The sequence below is a fragment of the Zootoca vivipara genome, chromosome 3 (genome assembly GCF_965207765.1).
Source record: "Zootoca vivipara chromosome 3, rZooViv2.hap1.1, whole genome shotgun sequence".
Taxonomy (NCBI): Eukaryota; Metazoa; Chordata; class Lepidosauria; order Squamata; family Lacertidae; genus Zootoca; species Zootoca vivipara.
The window spans coordinates 102,815,326-102,840,182 of record NC_142586.1 but is presented as its reverse complement, the minus strand read 5'-3'; the positions used below and the strand labels follow the sequence as shown (position 1 = coordinate 102,840,182).

The window sequence follows — 24,857 nt, the reverse complement described above, 5'->3', positions numbered from 1 at the left end:
CAGCCTGGATGGAAAACTGACGCAATCCCTAGGTTTGTACGGGACTGCTTGAAGTGATGGGGAAGAGAAGCATGCTCTTAGGATCCTGTTTAAGGACTATTATTAGAACTACTGGCAACAGGTTTTGTTGGAATGTGTGAATGTGGCTGTGTAGCACTGCAAAATTCAGTGCAAGAAGGAAGTAAAAAGCCCCTAACACCAAGGAGCATACAATCCAAGCCTTCACCAACCTCCAGATGTTTTGCATTGCAACTCCCAACAGCTACAGCCAGCACAGAAATATTTCTTAAGGTAATGTTCTTTGCAGCTGGCCAGGAATTGACAAGGCGATTAATGTTTCAAGGGGGCAGGGAACCTCTACAGCAGCATTTCCAGAATGTGGAAACTGCAACGTCCCTATCATAGTTTCATAATGTAGGAAGTAAAGAGTGAAAATGGGGGTTGTGTTCAACACAGCACTAAGGCAGGGTCCCATTAGCGCAAGGATTACTGCTAGCAGAATGGGATTCTCCAAACCTCTCCTCCACCCACATGCCCCCTAAATCTGCTCAAGGGATTCCCCCAAACTCTCCAGACCAGATTCGGGAAGGGTGCTGGGCGTGCATGGGGAAGTTTCATTGCACTCATGCTAATCTTCGCATGAATAAGGCCAAGTTAGCTGAATACCACCCGAGATTCTTCATTTGCCCCAGTGGGAGAGAAAGGTTGGTGACCCAACAAGATCTGAGAGGCTAAAATCTGTTAGGGAAGCTGAAGAGCAATGAATGCATTTCAGCTTATGAAATATATGATCCCAACACACGGGAGCTCTGCCTCCACAACCCTTTAAGGCTGGAGTCTGAAGCTGCAACCACCCGCAGAAGATTTCAGTAAGCCAGGATTTGTAGCATGCATTGTTCCCCCGTATAGTTCTTTGCAAAGCTTATCAGCCTACCTTAGAGCTGCCATGTTGGAGATGGAGGGTGATCGGGAGTGAATGCTGGGGGACGATGCTGACCTGCTCTGACTGTGAATAGAGGAATAGTTCTGGAACGGGGAAGCCACGGGCGAGTCACCCTTAGACAGGTTCCGAAGGTGGACTGTGAAGGAGCTGCTGGCGGCCGCATACTGAGGGGTCCCCACCTGCTCGGAGAATTTCAAGACAGTGCTTTGCTCCTGCAGAGAAGAGCGCAACAAAAATCGGCTTATGTTGTTCGAAACTGCATAACTTTTATGTAACAATATACCTTGAAGTACAGATCTAATCTTAAAGATTAGAATCATAGAATTGTAGAGTTGGAAGGGACCCTGAGGAGCCCAACCCTCTGCAATGCAGGAAGATGCAACTGACCCATACAGGGATTGAACCTACAACCTTGGTGTTACCAGCACCACGCTCTAACCCACTGAGCTATCCAGGCTCCGTAACATGAAATGCATCCAAAGTTTAAGGGGCCAACTAAACAAGGAGAGGAGAGGTCCAAGATCATAAAAAATATAAGAAGAACCCTACTGGATCCACCCAAAGGTCCATATAACCTGTCTTCTTCTTCTTTGGTGATCACGCGTAGCCGAGTAAGGTTGTCTTCCATGAAAACAGCCTTAACAGTGAGTCCGCAAGTGAATGTGGAGGCCAATTTTGGATCCACACGTCCTTCCACAGTGGGGACCTAGGTTTCCGGGCGGGAGTTGATCACGGTGAGGGTTTGCAAGCGTGCCTTCCTATTCGCGTGTTTCTTCCTTTCGTCCTGAGTTCGAGCGTCTTCAAAGCTCATGACACCTTTGGGTAAAGGCTGTTCTCCAATTGCAGCGCTCGCAGGCCAGTGCTTCCCAGTTGTCGGTGTTTATACTACATTTTTTTAAGATTTGTCTTGAGAAAGTCTTTAAACCTCTTTTGTTGACCACCAGCATTACGCTTTCCATTTTTTAAGTTCGGAATAGAGCAGTTGCTTTGGAAGACGATCACCAGGCATCCGCACAACATGACCAGTCCAACAAAGTTGATGTCGAAGAATCTGGTGATCTTTGCTTCCATATAACCCAGCACCCTGCTCTCATAGTGGCCAAACAGATGCCTATGGGAAACCTACACGCAGGACCTGAGTGCCACAACACCCTCCGCACTTAGGATTTTGAGCAACCAGCAACTAGCATACAGACAGCAGTGGCAGCACAGATCCCCCCCAGGTTTATCTCCTTACTTCAGAGTAGTCTTTGGGGTGGGACGAGGCACAGGAACTGGATCAAAGCAGCAGAGCCTCCTAGTTTTTAACATTTCCATGTGGATCCTGCGCTTGGCTCCTTACCTCTGCTTTTACTCGACGAAGCGCCCAGATGGTATGCACACTCTGAGTGGCATCGTACGTCATTAGGATGGAAGGCTCAGCGTTGAGGAAAACAATTCTCATCGAATAGTCAGCAACGTACTGTACTCTGGCAGAACCAAACAAACCTGCTAAGCCAGAGAAAAGTCAGGTTAGCCACCTAAGAGAAAAGGCCACGCAGGAGACATAGTTCAAAAACAACATGCGCACACCACCGTAAACATTGGCAACAAGGAGATGGGTCTGGCAAAGGCAAGAGTGTGGTGGTGCAGAACTAATGTGGGGCCTTGTGGGGCTGTAGTATATGCCTTTGCTTGGGTTATTTTCAGCTTTGGAGACCTATCTGTCTATTTCAACATGGGGGAAAAAACCTATTAAGGCAAGTCACCTGCATTTTAGAGGATGAGAAACAAGTCCCAGTAATATATTAACAAAATGAATAAGCACATCTCAGCAGAAGGCTAATTACAGAAACCTCTTCCTGGCATTCCCAATATGGATTATTTTAAAATTTAGAGAGGGCAGAATTAACCTCTTGAATTTATTCACAGCTACATTTTCCTGAAATGTTCACAAGCTCAGCACTGTAAGATAGTTGCATATACCGGTACGTTGTATTGTAACATTTAAAAATGGTATAAAAGGGTAGTTTATAAATACCATGTTTCTCATATTTTAAGACACCGTCTTATATTTATTATTTATATGGCTTATTTTCAAGGGGTGTCTTATTTTTTTAATTACCTTAAGTACCACATGGTTCCGGGCGCCTGCCTCCTCCTGCTGCACAGACGGCAGCAGAAGAAAGAAAGAAAAAGTTTCAGGAAGATCCAGCCTTTTCCTGTCCCTATAAAGTTGTCTCATCATCTGCCCAATAAAGACCTAAGTGCCATAACAGGATCAGGGGCCAACCTGGCAGGACACTGGGGGAAGAAGGCGAAAGGCTGTAGCAAGTAAACAGGGCTGGTGAAGAAATCTCAGCCTTTTACCAGGGGACGCTGTGGCTTTAAACCACTCCAAGAAGTGATTGGGTTTCCTCCCCGCCCCGCTTCAACAAACGTCCCCTCCCTGCTCCGTTGCCTCGTTCACCCGTGCTCCGGTGTCTGATTAAATGAGAAGGAAGTGTGGGAGTGAAGCTCTCCCTTTAAGAGGCAGCCTGCAATGGCAATTTCAACAATTCGTCGTTGCAGGCTGCCTCTTAAATGGAGAGCTTTGCAGCCTCCACTCCCAAACTTCCTTCTCGTTTAATCAGGTGGGGGGGGGCAGAGAGGAAAAGAGGATCACTGAAAAGGGGAGGGTGAGGAAGAAAGGACGGTGCGGGGGAGGTTCACGGAGGTGAGAAAGCGAGCGAGGCAACGGAGAAGGGAGTGGAAATTACAATGGCAATTTCAACATTGCAGGATGGCATTCCACAGCTCTCGCTCTTCCCCTCTTGTTCACATCGGCAGACTGGGGATGCCGCCGCCGCCGCCAAACACCCATTAAACTCGGAGAGGGAGGAGGGAGAACCTTGAGAATCTGGGACCTTTCTCTCACCTGGGACATTTCTCCCACCCCCTGACCAGCAAGGGAAGGCTTGTTTTCTCCTCTCTCTCTCTCTCTCTCTCTCTCTCTCTCTCTCTCTCACACACACACACACACATTCACTCACTCACTCTGCCGTCCGCCTCTCCAAACCAACTCATCAATGCAGAAATCAGGGGGACGGAGGAAGCCAGCGAGATCGTTGGACTCGCTGCTGCTGCCGGCTCCCGGAGGCAGCCTGCCGGATCGGCGCCCAGCAGCGCCACGCAGACCTCCCCAAGCCTCCAGGAGCCAGCAGCAGCAACAGGGCAGGAGGCTTGGGGCGCTCTGTGCGGCGCTGCTGGGCACCGACTCGGCAGGCCTCCTCCTCCTCCTGCCGCGGCCGTCGTGCTTGGTCCCACTGGCTGGCTGGGGCGCTTGGCGGTCTCGTTCCGCGCAGCTCATGGGTATGGCTTATTTTTGGGGTATGTCGTATATTTCGCAAATGCTTTAAAATCCTGCTACGGCTTATTTTATGAATACGTCTTAAAATATGAGAAACACGGTATAATCAATGTCTTTTGTCCTGACCCCTTGGAAAGTATTTCTCCCGTGCGTGCTTGTTAGGGGTACACCCCCCTCCTTTTAATTTTCCAATTCTACTACCATTAATGCAACAGAGAGTTGAAACGGCTTCAGCAAAATGTCTTTTACTAAGATAAATGCTCAAAGGTTTATTTTTGGATTTTGGTCTCCCCAATCAAATCAACCAATCACATTACAGTCCTTGCTTCAGCTACCAAATACTACAATTGAGGCCTCCAGAGAAAGTGTCAGGGTTTCCCCTGTACTTTAATCTATTTCCACAACCTGCTAAATTTTATAACTAATAATTAGTGCCCAGGTTGGTTGGTTTTTTCCTCCTCCCTCCCAATCCCTTTACCTCTTGTGCCCTGACTTTTAGATTGTAAGACTTACAAAGATTTTTGCTGCTCTGGGAGCTTGGTTCTCCTAAACAGCAGAGCAAAAAATGTTCAATCGATGAAGCAATTAGTGTTCCAAATTCCTAAATGTCACCAAAAGCAGGGACCAGCAAAACATCAGTCAAGCATCTCCGAATACCGCTCAGCTGGACTTGTTTTTCCTCCTTGTTTTTAAGAATTACATATTTTACCTGCTGACTTACAAACCATTGGTGTTATTTCATCTAACGGATGCAGCATGCTGAACATGGTGGGCAAAGGTTCTCTGAAAAGAAAATGGGACAAAATATTAAGCACTGCAGGCAAAACGGAGAGCAGCACTCCTAACCTTATTTACCTGGGAGTAAGCGCCACTGAATTCAATGGTGCTTCCTTCTGAGTAGACATGGTTAAAATCACAGTCTTAACTCAGTACAGCATCTTAAATGTATCATGAACTGGTAAGTAACAGAAGGTTTGCATACAACAGCAGACCGTAGTTTGGAAAACCAGGAAGTGTCCCCTGAAGCTGGGAACATAAGGGGAGGCAGGAAGGAGAGGCGCTCATTCCCAGTCCTCCAAACCACAACTTGGAAGATCAGAGAGTATGACATTTGAATACAGCCTATACGTGTGGACTTTAATAAGTTAGGATCACACTCAGAAATCGTTTTTAAGTTGGTTTATGCTTTTAATTTATTTTAAATTTAAAACTTTGAAAAGCAAGATAGGTAAATAAACAAAGTGTGTGACATTATATCTCAGAATATACAGAACAGAGCAGCCCTACTAATATCATGTTGTGCTTTGCACTATTTGAACGGATACAGGTTACAATTCCAGGATGAGCCACGGCATAGTCACACAAAAAACCTGGTTCTTGCAGATATTCATGCTGTCCAAATACCCGTGTATGCTCCTGGGGCTTTTCTGTTAAGGGATTGACACATTTGTATGTACTTTAAATTAATACCAATCTGCTGCAAAGGTGCCTGCGTGTTTTTCAAGTCAGTTTATTCTCAAAGGGACATTCAGCACAACTTGGAAAATTTACGAATTAAAATCAGATTAAAAGAAAAATCTCGTGAAATTTTTACCCACTCTGTTAGCTACAGAATTTTATCCTGCCAAGAGACATGCCAAGGAATGAAGTTAAAGAGCCCCAGAATGTGTGGGCCATCACATTTACTAAGGACACTGGACCATCTTCTTACCATGCAGTCAAGAATCAATAAAGTCTAATTACCTGGCTGGGCTAAGGGGCACTTCGTGCGAAGAACTGCTACGTTCAAACAGCAAGCCATATTTTGTTGGCCAGACATTGGCTACCTATATGTAAAAAAAAAAGTTATATTTTTAAAAACATTATTCACATGTTTATATCCGTGATATTTGAAAGCTTCTGATTTTCAACTACCTGGCAAATAATTTCAAGGCTTTAAGGTAAGGGTAAAGGTAAAGGGACCCCTGACCATTAGGTCCAGTCGTGACCGACTCTCGGGTTGCGCGCTCATCTCGCATTATTGGCCGAGGGAGCCGGCGTATAGCTTCCAGGTCATGTGGCCAGCATGACAAAGCTGCTTCTGGCAAACCAGAGCAGCACACGGAAACGCCGTTTACCTTCCCGCTGTAGCGGTTCCTATTTATCTACTTGCATTTTGACCTGCTTTCGAACTGCTAGGTTGGCAGGAGCTGGGACCGAGCAACGGGAGCTCACCCCGTCACAGGGATTCGAACCGCCAACCTTCTGATCAGCAAGCCCTAGGCTCAGTGGTTTAACCACAGCGCCACCTGGGTCCCAAGACACAAATGATTTATGCTTTGTTTATAACATGGGTGGGGAACCAAGGGGTCAAATGCAGCCCTGCAGGTCTCTCTCTCTCTCTCTCTCTCTGCCTCGGGACTGTCCCCAAGCCACCCCCCACCCCATGCCCTTCGACGGCCCTGCTTTGCCCCCTTCTTAGTTGCCTTTCTGGAATATGGCCTTGAACTCAGATCATGCTTCTTACTTTCCCTGCAAGGATGTCAGGAGCAGGTGTTGGGGGGGCAAGTTAGCAATAACTCACATGGCGTCTGTTAAATTAACACTTTATTCAAAGAAATAAGATCGCTCAGGAGGCCAGGCTTAGTGAGCACAGCAACTCTTCCCGATTTCTGAATTTGGTTTGTACATATGCTTACCTGAAAGGGCAAAGAAGCAATGTGATCCTTTCCTTCAATGCTGTGGATATTTATGCAAGAGCTCTGTAATATACAGATACACTTTTCTACTACTTCGGTGCTATCTGAAATTGGGGAACAAATAAGCATAATTTAATAACCTTCCATTCAGCTACCCTTCTCCCCAAACCAGATTGCATTTCACACACTTGGTTTTGGGGAAACTACAGCATATTGCAACAGACGATGCCTTTCACGTTGGATCATTTATTACTGTTGTTTCTCATGTTCGCGCCTGCAAGCAGATTTTAAGCAACTCGTGAGGAGGGGGAAAGTGAGGCATACGTATTTAAAAAGAAAGTTAATCATTTCCAGACTTCAAATGAAGCATAATAAAAATGAAACATACCTTCCGTTTTTTTCAGTAGCACCTTAAAGACCAACTAAGTTTTTATTTTGGTATGAGCTTTCGTGTGCATGCACACAAAAGCTCATACCAAAATAAAAACTTAGTTGGTCTTTAAGGTGCTACTGAAGGAAGTTTTTTATTTTGTTTCGACTCAGACCAACACGGCTACCTACCTGCAACTAGACCTTCCGTTTTGTCAGACTTATCCTTGGGTATAGAGAAATCACACCACAATGCCTGAAACAAAATAAAAATATGCAGCAGGAAGAGTAAACGCAGGTCTCGCTATCGGAAAGCTCAATATTTGAAATCTCAGTTATCTGAACACAAAGAATTATACCCAAACCACACTACGCAAACAGCTGATTCAGATACCTGAACAGCCAGAGTTTGCCCACGTCTTCATTTGTGTTTTGCCGGTCGGGGGCAGCCATTTCAGGCAGAAACCATGGAATAATAACAATAATCTATTATTTATACCCCAGTCACTCTGGGCAGCTTCCAACAGAATACTAAAACACAATAATCCATTAAACATTGAAAGCTTCCATAAACAGGTCTGCCTCCAGATGTCTTCTAAAAGTCTGGTGGTTGTTTTTCTCTTTGACATCTGGTGAGAGGGCGTTCCACAGGGCGGGCGCCGCTACCAAGAAGGCCCTCTGCCTGGTTCCCTGTAACTTGGCTTCTCGCAGCGAGGGAACCGCCAGAAGGCCCTTGGCGCTGGACCTCAGTGTCCGGGCAGAACGATGGAAATTCCACTTGCATTTACTATTTGCAAACTCCATCTGCAAGTGCCTATGCTTATTTTATTTCATTTACTTCCTTCAATGTATAGCCAGACCTTTTTCTTTTAATTATCCGAAGGTGGGTTACAATACAATAAATACATAACAAATCTGAATCAGGACAACAAAAACATTTTTTAAAAAATAAGAGAAGAATTATTTCCACAAATGTAATAATACACCAAGCAATACTGGCAAAATGACACAATCCACACACCAGAGCATTTCCTGTGTAACAAGGAATTTGATATTAATACACTCTTTTCACCTAAATCACAATCTCCATTCATTTATCATTATCTTAGCCCACCTTATTCCTGATGGGATTCAGAAAACATTTTATAATCTTAACTACCGGTATATTAATGAGAATACAATAAAAATGCTCCTCCCTGCCCCCATCATGTTATTCTCTCCTCGTCCAGGTAGTGCCGGGAGAGACTCCTGCCTGAAACCCTGAAGAGCTGCTGCCAGTCAGAGCAGACAATACTGAGGCAGATGGACCTGACGTGGCATAAGGCTGCTTGGTTATATAAAAAGACCACACAACCCGAACTCCTGCATATCTGACTGGTCGTCTGTGCCACTGATCCCCATGAGGCTTTCTCCTAAGCAAGTGCAAGGATAATTCTGGTCTTGGTTTCATATGCAACTTGCAGCTAAACATGTCAGTTTCCATACCTGCAAAACAGGGCTGTCCACCGTAAACGCTTTGTAAACTGCAGAAGCTTGGCTTTTGCTCCCTCTGCTCCAAATGACCATATTGCCGGCCACATAAAGCTCTTCATCGTACTCCACTTCTTCGCCAACATCACTAATGCCCTTCCTTAACTGCCAACTTTCCTGGAAGGGGGGGGGGGGAGATGAATAAGAAATATTAGCAAAGGCTGCGTATTATGGTTACTGGTGTGAGTATTCAAAGACTATCTAGTAGGGAACAGAGAATGGTCCTAGCTAGTTGTAGTTACATTAAGTCGATCTTGCCCTCGTCAGTAAAAGTTGAACACATTTCAATTTGCATGGCCAGAAGGACCACCAAAGCGATTTAAAGGGAAATTCTGAAACAGAATTTCAGGTCGTCAGGATTCACCCAGTGGGAAACAGCTAAGAGTGCAGTATGGGCTCTAGTTGGAAAATGATTATTATTATTTAAATGCCAATCATTTCCGTAATGAGGCAATCAGCTTCATCGTCTCTTTAAAAGAAAGTTGCTTGGAGATGTTTTAGGTAGCAAGCGACTATTGTGTTTAATAGATCATCACTGTGATGATGATCATCATCATCATCATGAAGTGTCATAAAACAACGTTTAAATCAACGGGATCAAATTCCGCAAAATCCAGCCGGATCTGAACACACATAGATAAGAAAAAGAACAGATAGGTTTTAAACTGTGCAGAGCCTTACGTGTATAAGACTGCTGCAGGTGTCTGACACATCTCAGTCAAAGCACAATATTTAATTTGCATTTCTGATGCTGTCCTTCTCCATGTTTTTAATTTCTGCCAGGAAATCAAGGAGTGTGCTGAACATGAAGCTACTCTGAGATGCAAATGAGTACATGAATGCTAAAAAATAAGAGCTTGAGAGACAATATCAGGGCTAATAAGTAATCTACAGAACAGGGGAAGTAAGACTCCTCCCTAGTGTGTCACTTTCTCTATGGAAAATTTATTAACAGCCATCTAAGCCATTATCCAATCTTTGACAGTAACCAGTTGCAGATACTTCAGAAATAATTTTAATAGCACAAGGGACTCTGACTCCTAGATTACTCAGTCGGCTATGCTTTGAATTCAGTATTATTAACCATTACGGTAATACTTCTAATGGAAGAGGGTATTAGTTTTCCTTAGCCTGCCCCCAAAAAAGCACTGAGCAAGACCCCAATTTTAGCACTAGTACAGGAGAAAGCACAGAAGAGTTCAGCACCATGTTTGTGCCTGTAACCAGTCAAGAAATATGCAGAGCTAACGTTACGAAAATGAGAAAAGGAAATACGCAAAGCTGGTGTTACATGAGGCTGCAAGCGCTCGTAATTCGTATTCACCATATCTACAGTTATAACCCACCACCTATCTGTTCATGTGATTAATGCTCCTTGAGTGTTCACTAAAGTCTACTTATCAATAAAATATCAACATGTGTATCACCTTTTCCTACGACTTAGAAACTATTTTAACAGGCCGTTGTATTTTCCTATCACGTCTTCTCCTCTTCCCTTCCTCACCGGCTGATCATTTTGATTCAGAATCATAGAACTGGAAGGGACCATGAGCCATAGAATTGGATGGGACCATCTAGGTCCAACCCCCTGCAATGTAGGAATCTTTTGCCCGGCATGGAACTCGAACCCACAACCCTGAGATTAAGAGCCTCGTTCTCAACCAACAGAGCTATTCCAACAGCACATTGGCACATAGGCTTTCTCTGATTTAAATGCTGAAGCCAAAGGCAGCTCTACCTTGTGTTTCTCATGGATCGTAACTTCCTGAAGGGATCCCACCAAACCAGCTGCTCCGTCTGACGACCAAAGTTCCGAGGCTGGTTGCAGCTGTCGAAGTTGCAGGTTCAGCGCATTCGGGTGGTGCTTGCAGTGGTCACGGCCAAAAGGGACAAACTCCTGCAAATCCCCTGCTGCAATCATCATTACCCTCTCTTCATAGATGTTCGACATGAGTTCCAAATATCAACATTATTTCTGAAGAAAGACCCAATATAGAAGCAGAGGTGGTTTCAAGTGTGACTTTTTTCAGCATGCACAATACTTCGACTCTCCCTTATTCATTTGGCTGCCCTCATTTATCATTATCATCACGTTGGTTTTAAAAAATTAAAGGTGCCAGTACTCATATTGTGATAGTCGTGCCCTCTATACCTGAAGAAGTGTCTCCACCCTCATCGTTCAGCCCAGACATTCAAATCGGCCCTTTTATTGCACTGAAAATGATCAACCTACACTGAAAATGCTTGAATCAACTGGAGCAAGCTGTCTACCTGACATTTAAAAAACATCTGAAGGCAGCCCTGTTTAGGGAAGTTTTTAATTTGTGACATTTTATTGTATTTTAATCTTTGCTGGAAGCCACCCAGAGTGGCTGGGGAGACCCAGCCGGATGGGTGGGGTACAAATAATAAATTGTTGTTGTTGTTATTTATAATGGAAGTGCACTGATTTGTAACAGATGCTGTGTATTAAAGGAATATCTTATGGTTGACAGAGTAACCAACTGCACAATCCTAACCATGTATGCTTAGAAATAAATCCTATGGACTTCAATCCTAAGCAACTGAGGTTAGGAATGCAGCCTAAGTTAAGCACCGACTCCAAGCATATGTTCTAGGTTACACATTCCTCATAGAATTGTAGAGTTGCAGGAACCTCAACCTCTGCTTACATCACAGGCGGCCATCCAACCTCTGCTTTAAAACTTCCAAGGAAGAGGATCTATCCAAAGATTTAAAAATAACACACCATTTGGTGTGTATCTTGTCCTTTGGACATACGATAAATGGGCAACATAAAATAATAATAATCTTGTGGTTATTTTGGAAACCCAACTCAACAACATTCACAGTGCAATCCACTTATGTGTTTACAATCAGAAGTCCAACTGAGCTCAAAAGCACTTACTCCCAAGGCAGGCTTTGGTGTTTCTTATGCCTTTTACGAACATCCCTGTCCTCGCACAGGGTTACTGTTGCAGTTTGCAAACCCTAAAAGCTTGACACTTGTGCCTTCCCCCCCCCCCATTTCCATACATCCTGCTTGAGGAGTCCGGGCAAGAAAACTGGAAACCCCAGTTGGACAAGGAAAAAACCACAGCTCGCTGGGATGCCTTTCTCTACCAAAGAGATTGCTTTTTTTTTATTTTGTTATTATGGTATGCATTATTTTTTTATTGTAAAACACACAGAGAGAGAGAGAGAGAGACCTTGCAATCTCAAGGTGAAGGGCGGTATAAAAACTGAATGATAATAAAAACAATAGAAATAACAACCATAATAAGTCCATTATTATTATTATTATTATTAATAGGACATGGACAAATCACCCTGCCCGCCTGCGGGATCGATGAGCCGGGCGAAGCTGCAACCCCGCACACCTCTTTTACCCGGGAAGAGAGCCATGCCAACCCGGCGGCTTCCTCCCGCGCGCAGGGCACGCGCCGCGAGTGCGGGGCGGGGATGCAGATGCGCGCGAGATACGGAGCTCCGATTCCGCGCCGAAGGAAGCGAGCCGCGGGAAGGGATGGGTAACGGGTCCGAGGGAGGGTGGGAGGCAGGAGGGGCTTTAACAGCTAGCTGACGAACCTGAGTGACACAGGAAAGCGCGGTCGGCTGCGGGCCTGGGCTCCAGCGGCTCCTCCCGGTGTATCTTGCCTGGGTAGCGGCTGGGCGGGCGGCGCGGTCTCCCTCCGAAGTTCTCTCAAACGGGCGCCGCCATCTTGGGACTCCCATCACCGCCCGCGCGGCAGGCCGAGGGCGGGGCTAGCAGCGCGGGGGACGCAGCAAACAGGCCAGGAGGAGAAGCGCAGGGGGGGGGCGAGGGGGGTTCCCACAGCTGCTAGGGCAGCAAAGAGAGGGCAGGGCAGGGCAGGGGGAACAATCCTGTGGCAACAGTCCCTGGGGAGGGCACGAGGACTAGGGACTCAATAAAAATAATAAAAAAATTAAAGAATTGTCCAGTAGCACCTTGTAGAGAAGTGTGCATGCACACGAAAGTTTACCGGTATACTGTACCAGAACAAACTTAGTTGGTCTATATAAGGTGTTACTGGACAATTTATTATTTTTAATTTATTTTTATTTCGACTGTGTCAGACCAACACGGCTACGCTACCTACCTACCTGAATCTACGGACTAAATACTTTGTTTCTTGCTGCTGTCAGATGAGCTTCATCAGATCAGCCGTGCAAAAAAATGCAAAGCGGGCGGGGAGAGAGAATAGGGATCAAAGCGACTAGGAGCAGCCAGGAATTTGTATTAGGGGTAGTTTTACAGATTGCATGGTGTGTATTTCAGTGGTCTTTTTGCACACAGCTCATAAGCCTGTGGTTGATGAGTGTAGCCGAGAAATTGCACAAACAATTAAGAGGGATGATGGATGGAGAGAACTTAGCTGCCTTTTCTATGGCAATAGGAGGGAGGGGATCACACACACACACACACACACACACCTGTCCCACAACCATTTCTAAGTCTTGCTATGCTGATTCAGCAGTGTCTCTCACACCAAATGTAACTGACCCATGGATAGGACTCTAGGAACTGCAAACAGATAGGTTATACTGTATGTACCTTCGTTGTCCATGGAAATCTTTCAGTTAAAAACAATTTTTAAAAAGAAATACAGGGTGCTGGCAAGTGGGTCAAAACACTGGCACCTAGTGGTTAATATGCCTATCCCTATATGCACACTTAACTTGCTAGTGTCGCTGAAACTCAGTGGACTTTACTTCAAAGTAGCCACAAACATAGTATGGGGCTGCTCCACACATGCAGGTGGGTCAAGTCCTGCAGTGGTGGCATAGACTGTACCATTTCAGGCTTCAGGACGCATATCACTTATTTAATAAAAATAAATAAACACAGCTCCTTTAGGAGAAAAGGTCTCCATGGTACGGATACTGCAAGATGTGAAGCCAAGGGAAATTAACCTTGGCAATAGCTCTTGCTATTATTTCTTATCCTAGTGAGGACACAAGATCTTCTCCATATAGTTCCTCATTTGAGAAAGGAAAACTACTCAGGTATTCTTATTATGTCACATGCTGCCCTGTTGAGTCCTGGAATTGAGAGCAAGGCCCGGGGCTATGTTCTGTGGAGCCCAAAGTAAACCAGCTGCAAGCCCAGTGATGCAAACACACTGAGGTGTGAAGGTGGCAGATGTTTGGCTGAGAGCTGAAAGGTGATGTAATGGCTGGCTGCAGCCCTAGATATAATACTCCACGGGAACTGGAGTAACCTTCCTTCCAAGTAACAGCCTAATTCTATGCAGAATTAGGCACACAGATTTCAGTTGTCATTATCTGTGCCTAAAACATCATTGGACCAGGTGGAAAAGGGGTTTTGAGTTTGGGTTGTAAATGCAACCGAGCTAGAGAAAAGGGCCATGAATTCAGCATGGTTCAGCATACCTGGGCACGCACTGAGCCTCATAGCCTAGTAGGGGCCCACTGCCAATGCCTGGAGCATCTCCTTGCTGTTGCTACCTGTTCATTTGCCATCTCCAAGCAAGCCAAAAGGTGAGAGGAGGAGCAGCCTCAGCCTGGAGGTGGTGCTGGTTGAGCCCATAGGGCTTTGGGGAACCACAACAGCCATTGAGGCTACTGGAGACACCCTTTCCTCACTTCGGAGTAACTGATCTGTGTTAAGTGATCTTGAGAACTAGCCACCATCACAAGCCTGGGCATAACAGCACCAAACTAATGGCAATTACCATGCAGATGCTGTAGTCACATCTCAGTGCCAAATGCGCCCTCAAATATGTGCTGAGATAGCACTGCCTGATCCAATGAGCTTAATTGCTCACACATCAGCTCCCTGATAAAAGTCCATTCCCCCCTCATTTGAAACAAAGTAGAGTTCTCTCCTTGCTTTCAATAGCGCATGTTGCTAACTTATCAGTGGTTGTCTTGGTGTTCCAGTAAATGGCTAACAAGCACACGTCTCAAATTTCAACATACCCTGGAACCAAGTCCTCATTATTTCCCTGGGCACTTATTAGTCCAAGTTACTTTCACCAAGTGGAATACAAAAGCCACAATTATGCAAGCGTTTAATAAGGCTCAGCTGTGTAAAGCCCCTCTTCGTGGTGACAAGTCCCTGGAGTGGACCCAGCAAGTTAATATGCCAAGCAATGTCCGTTTGTAGTTTGTGAATGGGACTCTGGCTTCTCACTGAGAACATAGGGGCGGAATCTAGTCAGGTGCTCAGCTCCAATGAACAACACATTTTGTGACTGTGCTCAAAATATAGCCATTGTTTGCTGATTTTTTTAAAAAGTACCTTGCTCCACTTTCCAGTGCTCCCAACTTTCACAAATACTGTATGAATACCACTTTCACATTAATTAAATGAGAACCGAGTATTCCATTTTTTTTGGAATATTGAGATAACCAATGGGAAGTTTGCATCACATGTTACTGAAATCAAAGAATAAAATGTCACGCCTCTATTTCTACATCCAAAGCTTTATTGCTTAAGCCAAATAACGTCACCAGTTATCCAAATAGTACGAAAAAGTGGAATATACAAATCAGCATATTATTAAAATGTAACCTAACACAATCCATTGCAGTATCCAATATCTTGTTAATAATATAGCCGAAAATATTGTATAGTACTATATATTACATAAATGTTGTTTTTTAAAGTCCTCGTGAAAATCCACCGGCATTTGGGTGTAAATTTCGGCTAATGTACACATGTTTCTATGCAAATGTGCCTAATATACACATTTTTTTTTGCAAAGTAATTTCCCCTAAATAAAAGGGGGGTTTTTTGTATGAAATTTTTACTAATACAGTACATGGATTTAAGGAACTCTGTACCCCAGTACATAACTTGGTTGGAGAACTGCACTGCAAGATTCAGAGAAGTGCAAATTTTGAAGTGTCGCTGATTCAGAAAGTGTGATTCAAGCAGATTCACCTTTAAAAGTAAACTGAATCACAACCCCCCCACACACACCAAATCCTTAGCAGAAAAGCACACTTAGTGACTGCTCTTCAGCAATGGAATTTTCATCCCTGGAGCCTGGCTATTCCAACGTTGTTATCTAATCACCAGACTGTTAATCTCTTCTCAGGAAGGCAACTCATTTCACTTTGATGCATTGCTTTTAATTAAACTCCGGTGCCAATAGATGCAGACTTCAAGGAACATATCTGCTCTTTGAACAGCCACATGTTGAAAATAAGTGATGAAGTAATGACAAGCCAACTGCATCTCCAGTTGGTGGCAGTAGGTGTCAAGCAAACTTTTAAAAAAAATATTCAGAAGTGATTACAATAGTGCGGTCTCACATTGCAGGAGCTGCACCAAAGTAACTCTTTAAAAAAAGCAGCTTTCAACAGAACTCTTTGTTAACCTGAGCCTTGAAATGCAAGTCTTTTTAGAGGACTCCCAATCTGGCCATACAAATATTAGTAAATCTGTACAATTTATTCCTTGGCAGAGAAGTCGATGTGAGAAGGGTTCCCTGCAGATTCTAGTACTGTATAAGAAGGATTTTGCTATTGAGGATGGTTTGTGAGCCACTGGATTCAAGCAAAAGCCAAGACTACAACAATATTTGCAAAAATAACTTCTTTGCTGAAATAGATAGGGCCATCCGAACATCACTACCCGGCAGCCCTGCAATTTAACTTTGTTAAATTGGAAATATTAATTTACGTTGTTGCAATTTTGCTTGTTTGCCTTATGATAGAATTGTTTAGTTGTCCTGCTCATATGATTTTTTTTGGGGGGGGGGCATTTCTGTATATTGTTTCTCTCTAGTTTAATTTTATTACTTGGTTCCGCACTCTGGGATTGAAACCATTCGATGAAGAGTGGGCTATACATGCTGTAAACAAACCAAAAGGAAAATTAAAGAAAAGAAGAACCAGCATTTTGGCTGCAGGCCTTCCTTCCTAACCATACATCTGTAGAAATTTAAAATTAGTGAAGACAGGAGTAGTTGTGCCCCATAGGAACACAGCAAAACTAAGAATTCTAGGTTGAAGGGGAAAATCATTTCCCCTGTTGTCTAATAACAGCTGTTTCACATTTTGCTTTCTTCTTTTCCAAGGGTCAAACTTGATGTTATGGCACCATGACCCTGTGTCAGAATCAGGTCATCACCAATTTCCCTATAAATTGGAGGGTGGGGGGAGAGAAAATAAAAGTCCAGTGGAAGCAGGGGTGCTGCTGCTCCCCTATTTGCCCCTTCCAGCTGAAACGCCTTCTCCCCAGATAGACACATGTGTGTGTGGGGGGGGGTGTATTTGTCTCCTATAGGGTCCCTCCAAACTGCTCCATTTTTGTGGAGGTACATTCTGCAACATGTCATAATAATAGCCCATTAGTGGTCACTTTATACTGGACCATCCATATTTACTAGTCCATCAGAGATGCTTCCCCAGTGTTTTTGCATCATTGCAGACCCTCCAAGTGTCCCTATTTTTTAGGGACAGGCTCGGATTTACAGAAGTCATCCCGGTTTCTGATTTGATCCCAGAATGTCCAGCTTTTCCTGAAGACGTCCTTATTTTCATAGGAGAAATGTTGGGGGGTCTAGAGCTATGTGACTCCCAAACTACATGGATAAATAACCATACAAACTATAGAAAACATCTGAAGTCAGCCCTGCCTAGCAGAGTTTTTAAATGTTTTATTATGTTTTGTTATGTTTAATGTTTTTATATATGTTGGAAGCTGCCCAGAGAGGCTGAGGCAACCCAGGCAGATGGGCAGGGTATAAATAATAATATTATTATTACTGTATTATGGAACAGGACGCCCCTAATTTCATCCCAGAAATGTTGGAGGGTATGTTGTTGTTGTTGTTTAGTCGTTTAGTCGTGTCCGACTCTTCGTGACCCCATGGACCATAGCACGCCAGGCACTCCTGTCTTCCACTGCCTCCCGCAGTTTGGTCAAACTCATGTTCGTAGCTTCGAGAACACTGTCCAACCATCTTGTTCTGTGTCGTCCCCTTCTCCTAGTGCCCTCAATCTTTCCCAACATCAGGGTCTTTTCCAGGGAGTCTTCTCTTCTCATGAGGTGGACAAAATATTGGAGCCTCAGCTTCACGATCTGTCCTTCCAGTGAGCACTCAGGGCTGATTTCCTTCAGAATGGATAGGTTTGATCTTCTTGCAGTCCATGGGACTCTCAAGAGTCTCCTCCAGCACCATAGGGGTATATTATAGGAGGGTATATTATTGCCTTCTAAAGGGGCACTCTGTGCTGCAGCATAATGAAAGTGGGGCCCCCCTTTAAAAAAACACCATTTGTGGTATAAAAACTTTCAGGATTTCAACAGGAAGTTACAGGACAAGCACTGGTTGAAAACAAAGCAGTGGGTGATATTCAGTCTAGTCCTACTCAGAGTAGATCCACTGACGTCAGTGGACTCATGTCCTATTTTAGGTTCATTCATCTCAGCGGGTCTGAATACAACTTAGTATGCCTCCAAACCTTTGCAGGCACAAACATCTGTGAAAGCTGGATGGCCTATAACTCAAGTGGTGTGCGGTCCATGAACTAGTGGCTCCAGCCTAGTCCCATTAATGTTCCTGGCAGGACTTTTCCGTGTACCTGCTTAGCTTCTAAATTGGGAGATGGAATCCACCCTTCCACCTGGGTTTGTCTTCTTCAAAAAACAAAGCCAAGCCAATTTCTTCTTCTTCTTTTTGCAAGCTGCTAGGAACTGGCAAATTGACCGGCCGGGGAATGGGCTTCCTTGGGAGGCTGTGAACTCTCTTTCACTGATGGTTTTTAGGCCTCTGCCAGGGATGCTTGAATGGAGATTCCTGCCTTGCAGGTGGTTTGACTCGATGACCCTTGGAGTCACCAAATCTACATACAGCCCTACAAAAAAATTCACCGCACATCACTGGTATAACTGGCTCGATACCCTCATGAACACAAATGATTTTGAATGTGCCATAATAAAAGGGGATGTCGAAAGAGGCCCATAGTGGGAGTTAGCCCCGTGGAGAGAAAATCAGGCAGAAGCAATGTTAGAGGGAAGAGGCCTGGCCAGGGAAAAGATTTGGCACATATAAACACCACCCTGCTACCCATTCTGTGCTTTAAATTCACACAGAGACACAGTTTGCTGCGCAGGAAAATGGAAGCGACCCAGGCCTGGCACTCAAGACTGTTGCTGCTGTCATGTCTTGCTTGTCCCTTGGGCTGCTGGAGGCACGTGCCTTTTCGAAGCCGCTGATTGCTTCAAGATGTCAATACGTTTTCAGGGCTAAAAAGAGAGAGAAGCAGAAATTCAATATCTGCCAGTAGTGCAGCTTGGGCTGTATACTGAATAAGCATTTTCTTCTTTCCCCCAGACGTTAAAAGGCATCTGGGAACAATTTGCATCTCCTCCCGCCTGGCCCCACCATTATTTATTTAATTTTGAAAGGTACTTTTATATCTGAGACACACTACGGACACGACTATACAGATTGCTTATATCTATAATCTGGGAGCCATTAAAAAAAAAACCTGTCTAGTTTTATAATGTGATCGTGAATCTCTTAAAAGTGTAGAAAACCTTTTCTTGCTCCCCCCCCCCGACACCCCCGCCAGAAAAGCCTTTCACAGATATCAGCTTCCAGTGCATTTATAAACTTAGTCCCAGGTGTGGTTTAACAATCCATATTCACGGGGAATTATGGGAATTGTAACTCTCTGAGCGGACTAGGGGTCTCCTAACAACACTCAGTACCCTTAGCAAACTACAACTCCCAGAGTTCTTTGGGGAAAGCCATGACTGTTTAAAGTGTTATTATACCGATTTAAACATATGATGTGAGAATATGGCCATAAATGCTTGCAGCTTGCCACTTTTTTCTAACCTTGAAGTACACATTTCCCCTCCCCTTTCCTTGGGGCTCTTGTCCTTTTAGCCTCTAAGCCTGATGACAGGGCCTGCTTTTTCGTTTATGTGAGCCACTTTGAGATACAACAATTGCCTGAAAAAAAAAGTTTAAAATGCAGTATTATCAATAATCAAAAGAGAGAACATTTTACAGAGATGGGCAATAAGAAGTATACTTTTTGGACAGATCCACGCCAATTAAAGTACATTTGACACAGATTTAAATGTGCTTTAAATACATGATGCGGGTCCGCCCTGAAGTTTAGAACATTCGAGATAAAGGGAAGCACTTTAAATAATAATTTTAAAATGCTATCATTGGCTGGTAAGTTGAGATCTGTGCTCAAAAATGGGGTAAAGGTGCCCTTAATGAAGCCTAAACAAGCCCTAACCCTGACTCACCACAATTTTATCAAATCTTATGCCACATAGTTGGCTTAAAACTAACTAAGGTTAACATCACTACACCCCAATAATTTGAGAGCCAGGTGAGATCCTGCTGTCTCTCTTTTCAGGATAAAAGGGAGTCTTCTGGCACCTCAGAAACTAGCAGGATGTTTGAGTATAAGCTTTCCTCAGATGCCAAAGCGATTCTAACCCGGCAGATCCACACACAGACAAAGGGATCCTGACAAGGAAAAAATGTAAACAGTGGGATCAAAAGGTCACGCAAAAGAGATAAAAAAATTTCAGTGCGAAGCTCAAATGGATACAAGTTAAAAGGTGACCATTCACATCAAAGGCAAGTAAATAAATAAAAAATACTGAACTAACTGGTAGGGACGCGGGTGGCGCTGTGGGTTAAACCACAGAGCCTAGGGCTTGCCGATCAGAAGGTCGGCAGTTCAAATCCCTAAGATGGGGTGAGCTCCCATTGCTGGGTCCCAACTCCTGCCAACCTTGCAGTTCGAAAGCACGTCAAAGTGCAAGTAGATAAATAGGTACCGCTACAGCAAGAAGGTAAACGGCGTTTCCGTGTTCTGCTCTGGTTCGCCAGAAGCGGCTTTGTCATGCTGGCCACATGACCTGGAAGGTGTACGCCAGCTCCCTCGGCCAATAACGCAAGATGAGCGCTGCAACCCGAGTCGGTCACGACTGGACCTAATGGTCAGGGGTCCCTTTACCTTTACTGAACCAACTGACCCATCACACTGTAGATAACTCGGTTCTGCCCCCCCCCCAATAAATCTCGTCAACTCCCGCGACTCACATCTTGTATACATTTCAGCTTTGCACAGTCGTGTCACAGCTTTGCAATGCAGTGCTTTACTGTTTACATACCGCCTTTGCCAACCTGGCGCCCTCCAGATGTTTTGGGACAACTCCCATCCGATGTGGAGTTTTCGTCCAAAACATCTGGAGGGCGCCAGGTTGGCGAGGGCTGCTTTACAATGCCAGCCTCTCTACGTCGAAACAAAATAAATCTTCAGATTCTGAAGAAGTGTGCATGCACACGAAAGATCATACCAATGACAAACATAGTTGGTCTCTAAGGTGCTACTGGAAGGAATTTTTAAATTTTGTTTCGACTACGGCAGACCAACACGGCTACCTACCTGTAACTACTGTAGCCTCTCTACGTGTGTGAGTTTTATGTGTGCGTAAAAGCTCCTGCCGCGACCATGTAAGCTTCCGCGGGGAGTCTTTAAGGCGCTTCAAGATTCCTGTACGACCTGCGTGTCTCCATCCAAGTACTGTACTATTCGCCCCCTGGCGGGAATCGGAGCCCCTTCTCTTCCCAGACCAGAAGAAGGCCAGCCCTCCCGCTCCCAGCCCCCCGAAATCCGCCTCCCCGCGCCCGCCCCGGAGTCGGAGGAGGAGGAGGGACCTCTCTCCGTCCCCGCCTCCGCTCAAGTTTCGCCCAGAACTTTTGTTTTGGGTCAGGGATCTCTGGCTTGGCGATTTTCTGCGGCGGCGTCTGAGCGCCGCGGGGACTCTTCGCCCGGCGGCTCCGGAGGGAAACCCGGCTTTGGAGGTGGCCTGGTCGGACGCTTGCCAAGCCCGCTTCAAAGTCGCCATGGGAAGCTTTTGGGGTCTGCTGCTGGTGGCGTCGGCGTCGTCCTTTTGCGCAAAAGGTAAGGCGCCTCTTTTCCCTCCCGCGTTTGGTTACGCGTCCGAAGTCCTGGAACAGGAGTTGGTTGGATGTCGGAAAGGTGTCGGGGGGGGGAGGGTTACCCCGTCTTCCAACTTTTCCTTTTGGAGGGTGTCTCATTCCCTTGCATTTGGTAGGCTCCAAAAAGGCGCTGGGACGCAGGGTGGGGGGAACGTCATCCCTCCACCCTCCTGCGCTCTGTGCGAAAAGAGAGTTTGCAAAGGGGGGGGGAGAGAGAGGATTACTTTTGTCCTCGCTTTTAATCCGAGCACAGCTCGGGCTTGGCACCTGCCTGTGAATGAAGAGAGAAATAAAGAGGGAGAGATCTCCGAGCGGGATCAGAGATTGATTGCCTCCATCTCTTCTTATACAGTACATCCCTTTTTTTTCTCGAGTAGAGAGACCTTAACTTCCAGGCAAGGTTTTTTAAAAGGGTGGTAATTCAGCAAAGCTTTTACTCGTTGAAATTAACCAAGCCGATTAAGACAGGTCCATTCCTTTCGGTAGGTCTGAGTACCACCCCCAACTTTTGTTTTCATAAATTGAGCCCGCAAAACACACACACACACACTCTCTCTCTCTCTCTCTCCTTGCTCTGGCCACAGTTTCCATTGCATATGTGGGAGCAGTGCTTGGCCATTGGTTCCTTTTGAACAGTCATTAGGAATACAATGAATTCCTAAATTTAGTGTATACAGTACAGAGATAAACACAATGTGTAGCTGCTATGGATAACTGACCCGGTGTGTGTGTGTGTGTGGCTGCTTTTGGGAGCACAGTGGGATGAAGAAAGCTGTTTGGCATCTCTGTTCCTGCCTGGCCACCTCTGTTCTATCCAATTGACCTTACTCGGAATCCCCTCCTGATTTTTGCTCCAGCCATAGATCACATCTTCACCGGCCTGGCAGGCTTCAGAGGAAAGGTGGAGCCAAGAAGGCAGCTGGGAAACTTACTTTTATTTATTTATTTTTCACCTAAGGCATTTACTGTACGTTCCTGCTTAATTGTTTGCATTTCTAAGCGGTGCACGCAAGAACAATCCACAGAAAATGGGACAATAAAACAAAACAAAATTGTCTTAAAACCAAGGAGCTGCTGTGGGCAGAAATAGCCGTAGATGACTATTCTTGCAGTGGATTGCATGTGCATAACCTTTCAACCTGCCTTAAAGGGCTGCATTGCACAATGTGCTTCTAATCCAAGTGATAGGGTCAGTGGTTACAGTATAGGTGGTCTGCCTCTCACTTTCACCTACCCTCACAAGATTTTTGTGAGCTTTGTTAAAAAAAGAGAGAGGAAAGGATTCCCATCTGACTTCATTGGAGGCCCTTGGCAGGGCACATGAAGTAGCACACATGAAGTAACACACTGCAGCGGGATGTGTGCACCAAATAAACCCACACCTTAACAAGGCATGTACTGTATGTTACAATTTGCACATGCAAAAGAATTGAAATTATATAGTGCTCCAAGGCACGTCTGCATATGATAGGAAATGCACGCCATAGAGCAAATCCACACCGTATATTAAAGCACATTCAGTGCCCATGACCTTCCCCCAAGCATCCCTGGAACTGTCATTTGCTAAGGGTAGCTCTGGGAGGGGTGAACTACTGTTCCCAGTATTCTTTGTCGGGGGAAACCGTATTCGACTCCTAACATAACATTCAGTGTGGTTTCCCCCCCCCCCCTTACTGTGTCCTTTCTTGGCGCCTGGGGTGCACATGTGTGCGCACATGTACTAGGTGGGAGCAGGGGCTGGGCACGGAGGGTAAATGAAACCCAACATGCCCAGCCCAACCCTTACCACTGCCGGGCAGGTGTGGGGCAAGGAGGGTTCGCAGGGCTGCGCTGCCTGCCTGCCCATGCAGGGGGAAGCCCGACCAGTTGACATAGCCCTTGGCGGGTGCATCCCCCCAACACTAGCTGAGCAGTCATTCAGCAAGGGGGCTGGGGCTGGGGCGGGATGGCCAGGCCGGGCTCCAGGGCCCAGAAACCCCCAGGAGCAGGCGGGTTAGGGATCCCTGCATGAGGGTGCCTGGTTCGTGCCCTCTCAAAATCATGTTCTCGGGGCAACAGCCCCATGCTCTCCCCACGCTACACCCCTGAGTCATGGCATAGAAGCAATCTCACCTATAACAGAAGTGAAACAGAAGTAAAACTTTTTACAAGTGCCCCGTAATGTTTGTTCCGCATTGGTGGGCAGAGCTTAAACTTTGGAACTCCCTGCCTTTGGGCATTAAGCAGAAGTCATCACTAAGTTGTTTTGAAAGTTTCCTGAAAAACCTACCAACGCATATCTTTCCATTACCTATATTGCTTTTTTAAAGCTTTTCTGGTTTTATAGGTGTTTTAATTCACAAGTGAAAAGGGATTGGTTTCTAAACCACCCTGAGAACTGTCGTTCTGTGGAGAGAATAGGGTCCTCTCGGAAACCCTTGACAAACTACAGCTCCCAGGATTCTTTGGGGGAAGCCACGGCGGTTTAAAGTGGTTACGATACTACTTTAAAGGCATAGTGCAGATGGGGGCAGAGACTTGCTTGGCTTGTACTTGCTTGACTTGCTTTTGTTTTCCCCCACAGAAACATGGTTCACACATTATGACACCGTGGGTGTCTTTTGCCCTTCAACAGTGGGGGCTGCAAATCCTTGAGTAGCCATGAGCAACCGGGACAAATGTTCACAATTCTGCACAGACAAAGTTCAAGCAAAAAGTTTAGTTAATTATTAAGCATATTCAGGCGTGTTGCATTTCAGTTTTTGCTGAACAGCACTTACTCCTTTGCTGCTCAGGCACACACACATGCACACAGCGCAAATCCCTTCTATTTTCTTTCTGTAGAATGGATGGCGACAATTCCCAGAGCTACAGTTGGGAGAGTAGTTTTAACTATCAATCCCTCTTCTGAGGGAAATCTACAAACTGTAGCTCTGTGAGGATACCAGCACCCTCTTGGCACTTTTAACAAACTATAATTTCCATGATTTTTTGGGGAAGCCATGGCTGTTAGTATGATACTGTTTAAAATGTACAGTGGTACCTCTAGA

The 24,857-nt window shown here is 45.3% G+C and overlaps 2 protein-coding genes and 1 long non-coding RNA gene across 8 annotated transcripts in view; 1 reads left to right on the top strand and 2 right to left on the bottom strand.

Moving 5' to 3' along the window:
• Positions 1 to 12,609, bottom strand: part of ANAPC1 (anaphase promoting complex subunit 1) — a 51,902-nt gene extending 39,293 nt beyond the window's left edge. For 2 of the 6 annotated variants that reach the window (XM_035111106.3, XM_088666792.1), the window contains exons 1-9: positions 12,437 to 12,590; positions 10,587 to 10,823; positions 8,804 to 8,965; positions 7,511 to 7,574; positions 6,950 to 7,053; positions 6,015 to 6,097; positions 4,993 to 5,054; positions 2,286 to 2,431; positions 935 to 1,155 (exon numbers count right to left, since the gene is read on the bottom strand). In XM_035111106.3, coding sequence (XP_034966997.3) covers positions 935 to 1,155; positions 2,286 to 2,431; positions 4,993 to 5,054; positions 6,015 to 6,097; positions 6,950 to 7,053; positions 7,511 to 7,574; positions 8,804 to 8,965; positions 10,587 to 10,799 — 1,055 coding nt within the window. In that variant the 5' untranslated portion in view covers positions 10,800 to 10,823; positions 12,437 to 12,590. Of the gene's footprint in view, positions 1 to 934; positions 1,156 to 2,285; positions 2,435 to 4,980; positions 5,055 to 6,014; positions 6,098 to 6,949; positions 7,054 to 7,510; positions 7,575 to 8,803; positions 8,966 to 10,586; positions 10,824 to 12,436 lie in introns of all 6 variants that reach the window. The other 4 variants (XM_035111104.3, XM_035111102.3, XM_035111103.3 and 1 more) reach the window with 4 other exon arrangements.
• A 2,694-nt stretch (positions 12,610 to 15,303) lies between these two features.
• Positions 15,304 to 19,894, bottom strand: LOC148686388 (uncharacterized). The gene is made up of 2 exons (XR_015949169.1): positions 19,693 to 19,894; positions 15,304 to 19,094 (listed from the first exon to the last, which is right to left on the bottom strand). It is a non-coding gene; the product is annotated as an uncharacterized LOC148686388 (long non-coding RNA).
• A 1,650-nt stretch (positions 19,895 to 21,544) lies between these two features.
• Positions 21,545 to 24,857, top strand: part of MERTK (MER proto-oncogene, tyrosine kinase) — a 52,405-nt gene continuing 49,092 nt past the window's right edge. Inside the window, exon 1 of the mRNA XM_035111109.3 lies at positions 21,545 to 21,790. Coding sequence (XP_034967000.3) covers positions 21,733 to 21,790 — 58 coding nt within the window. The 5' untranslated portion in view covers positions 21,545 to 21,732. The remainder of the gene's footprint in view (positions 21,791 to 24,857) is intronic.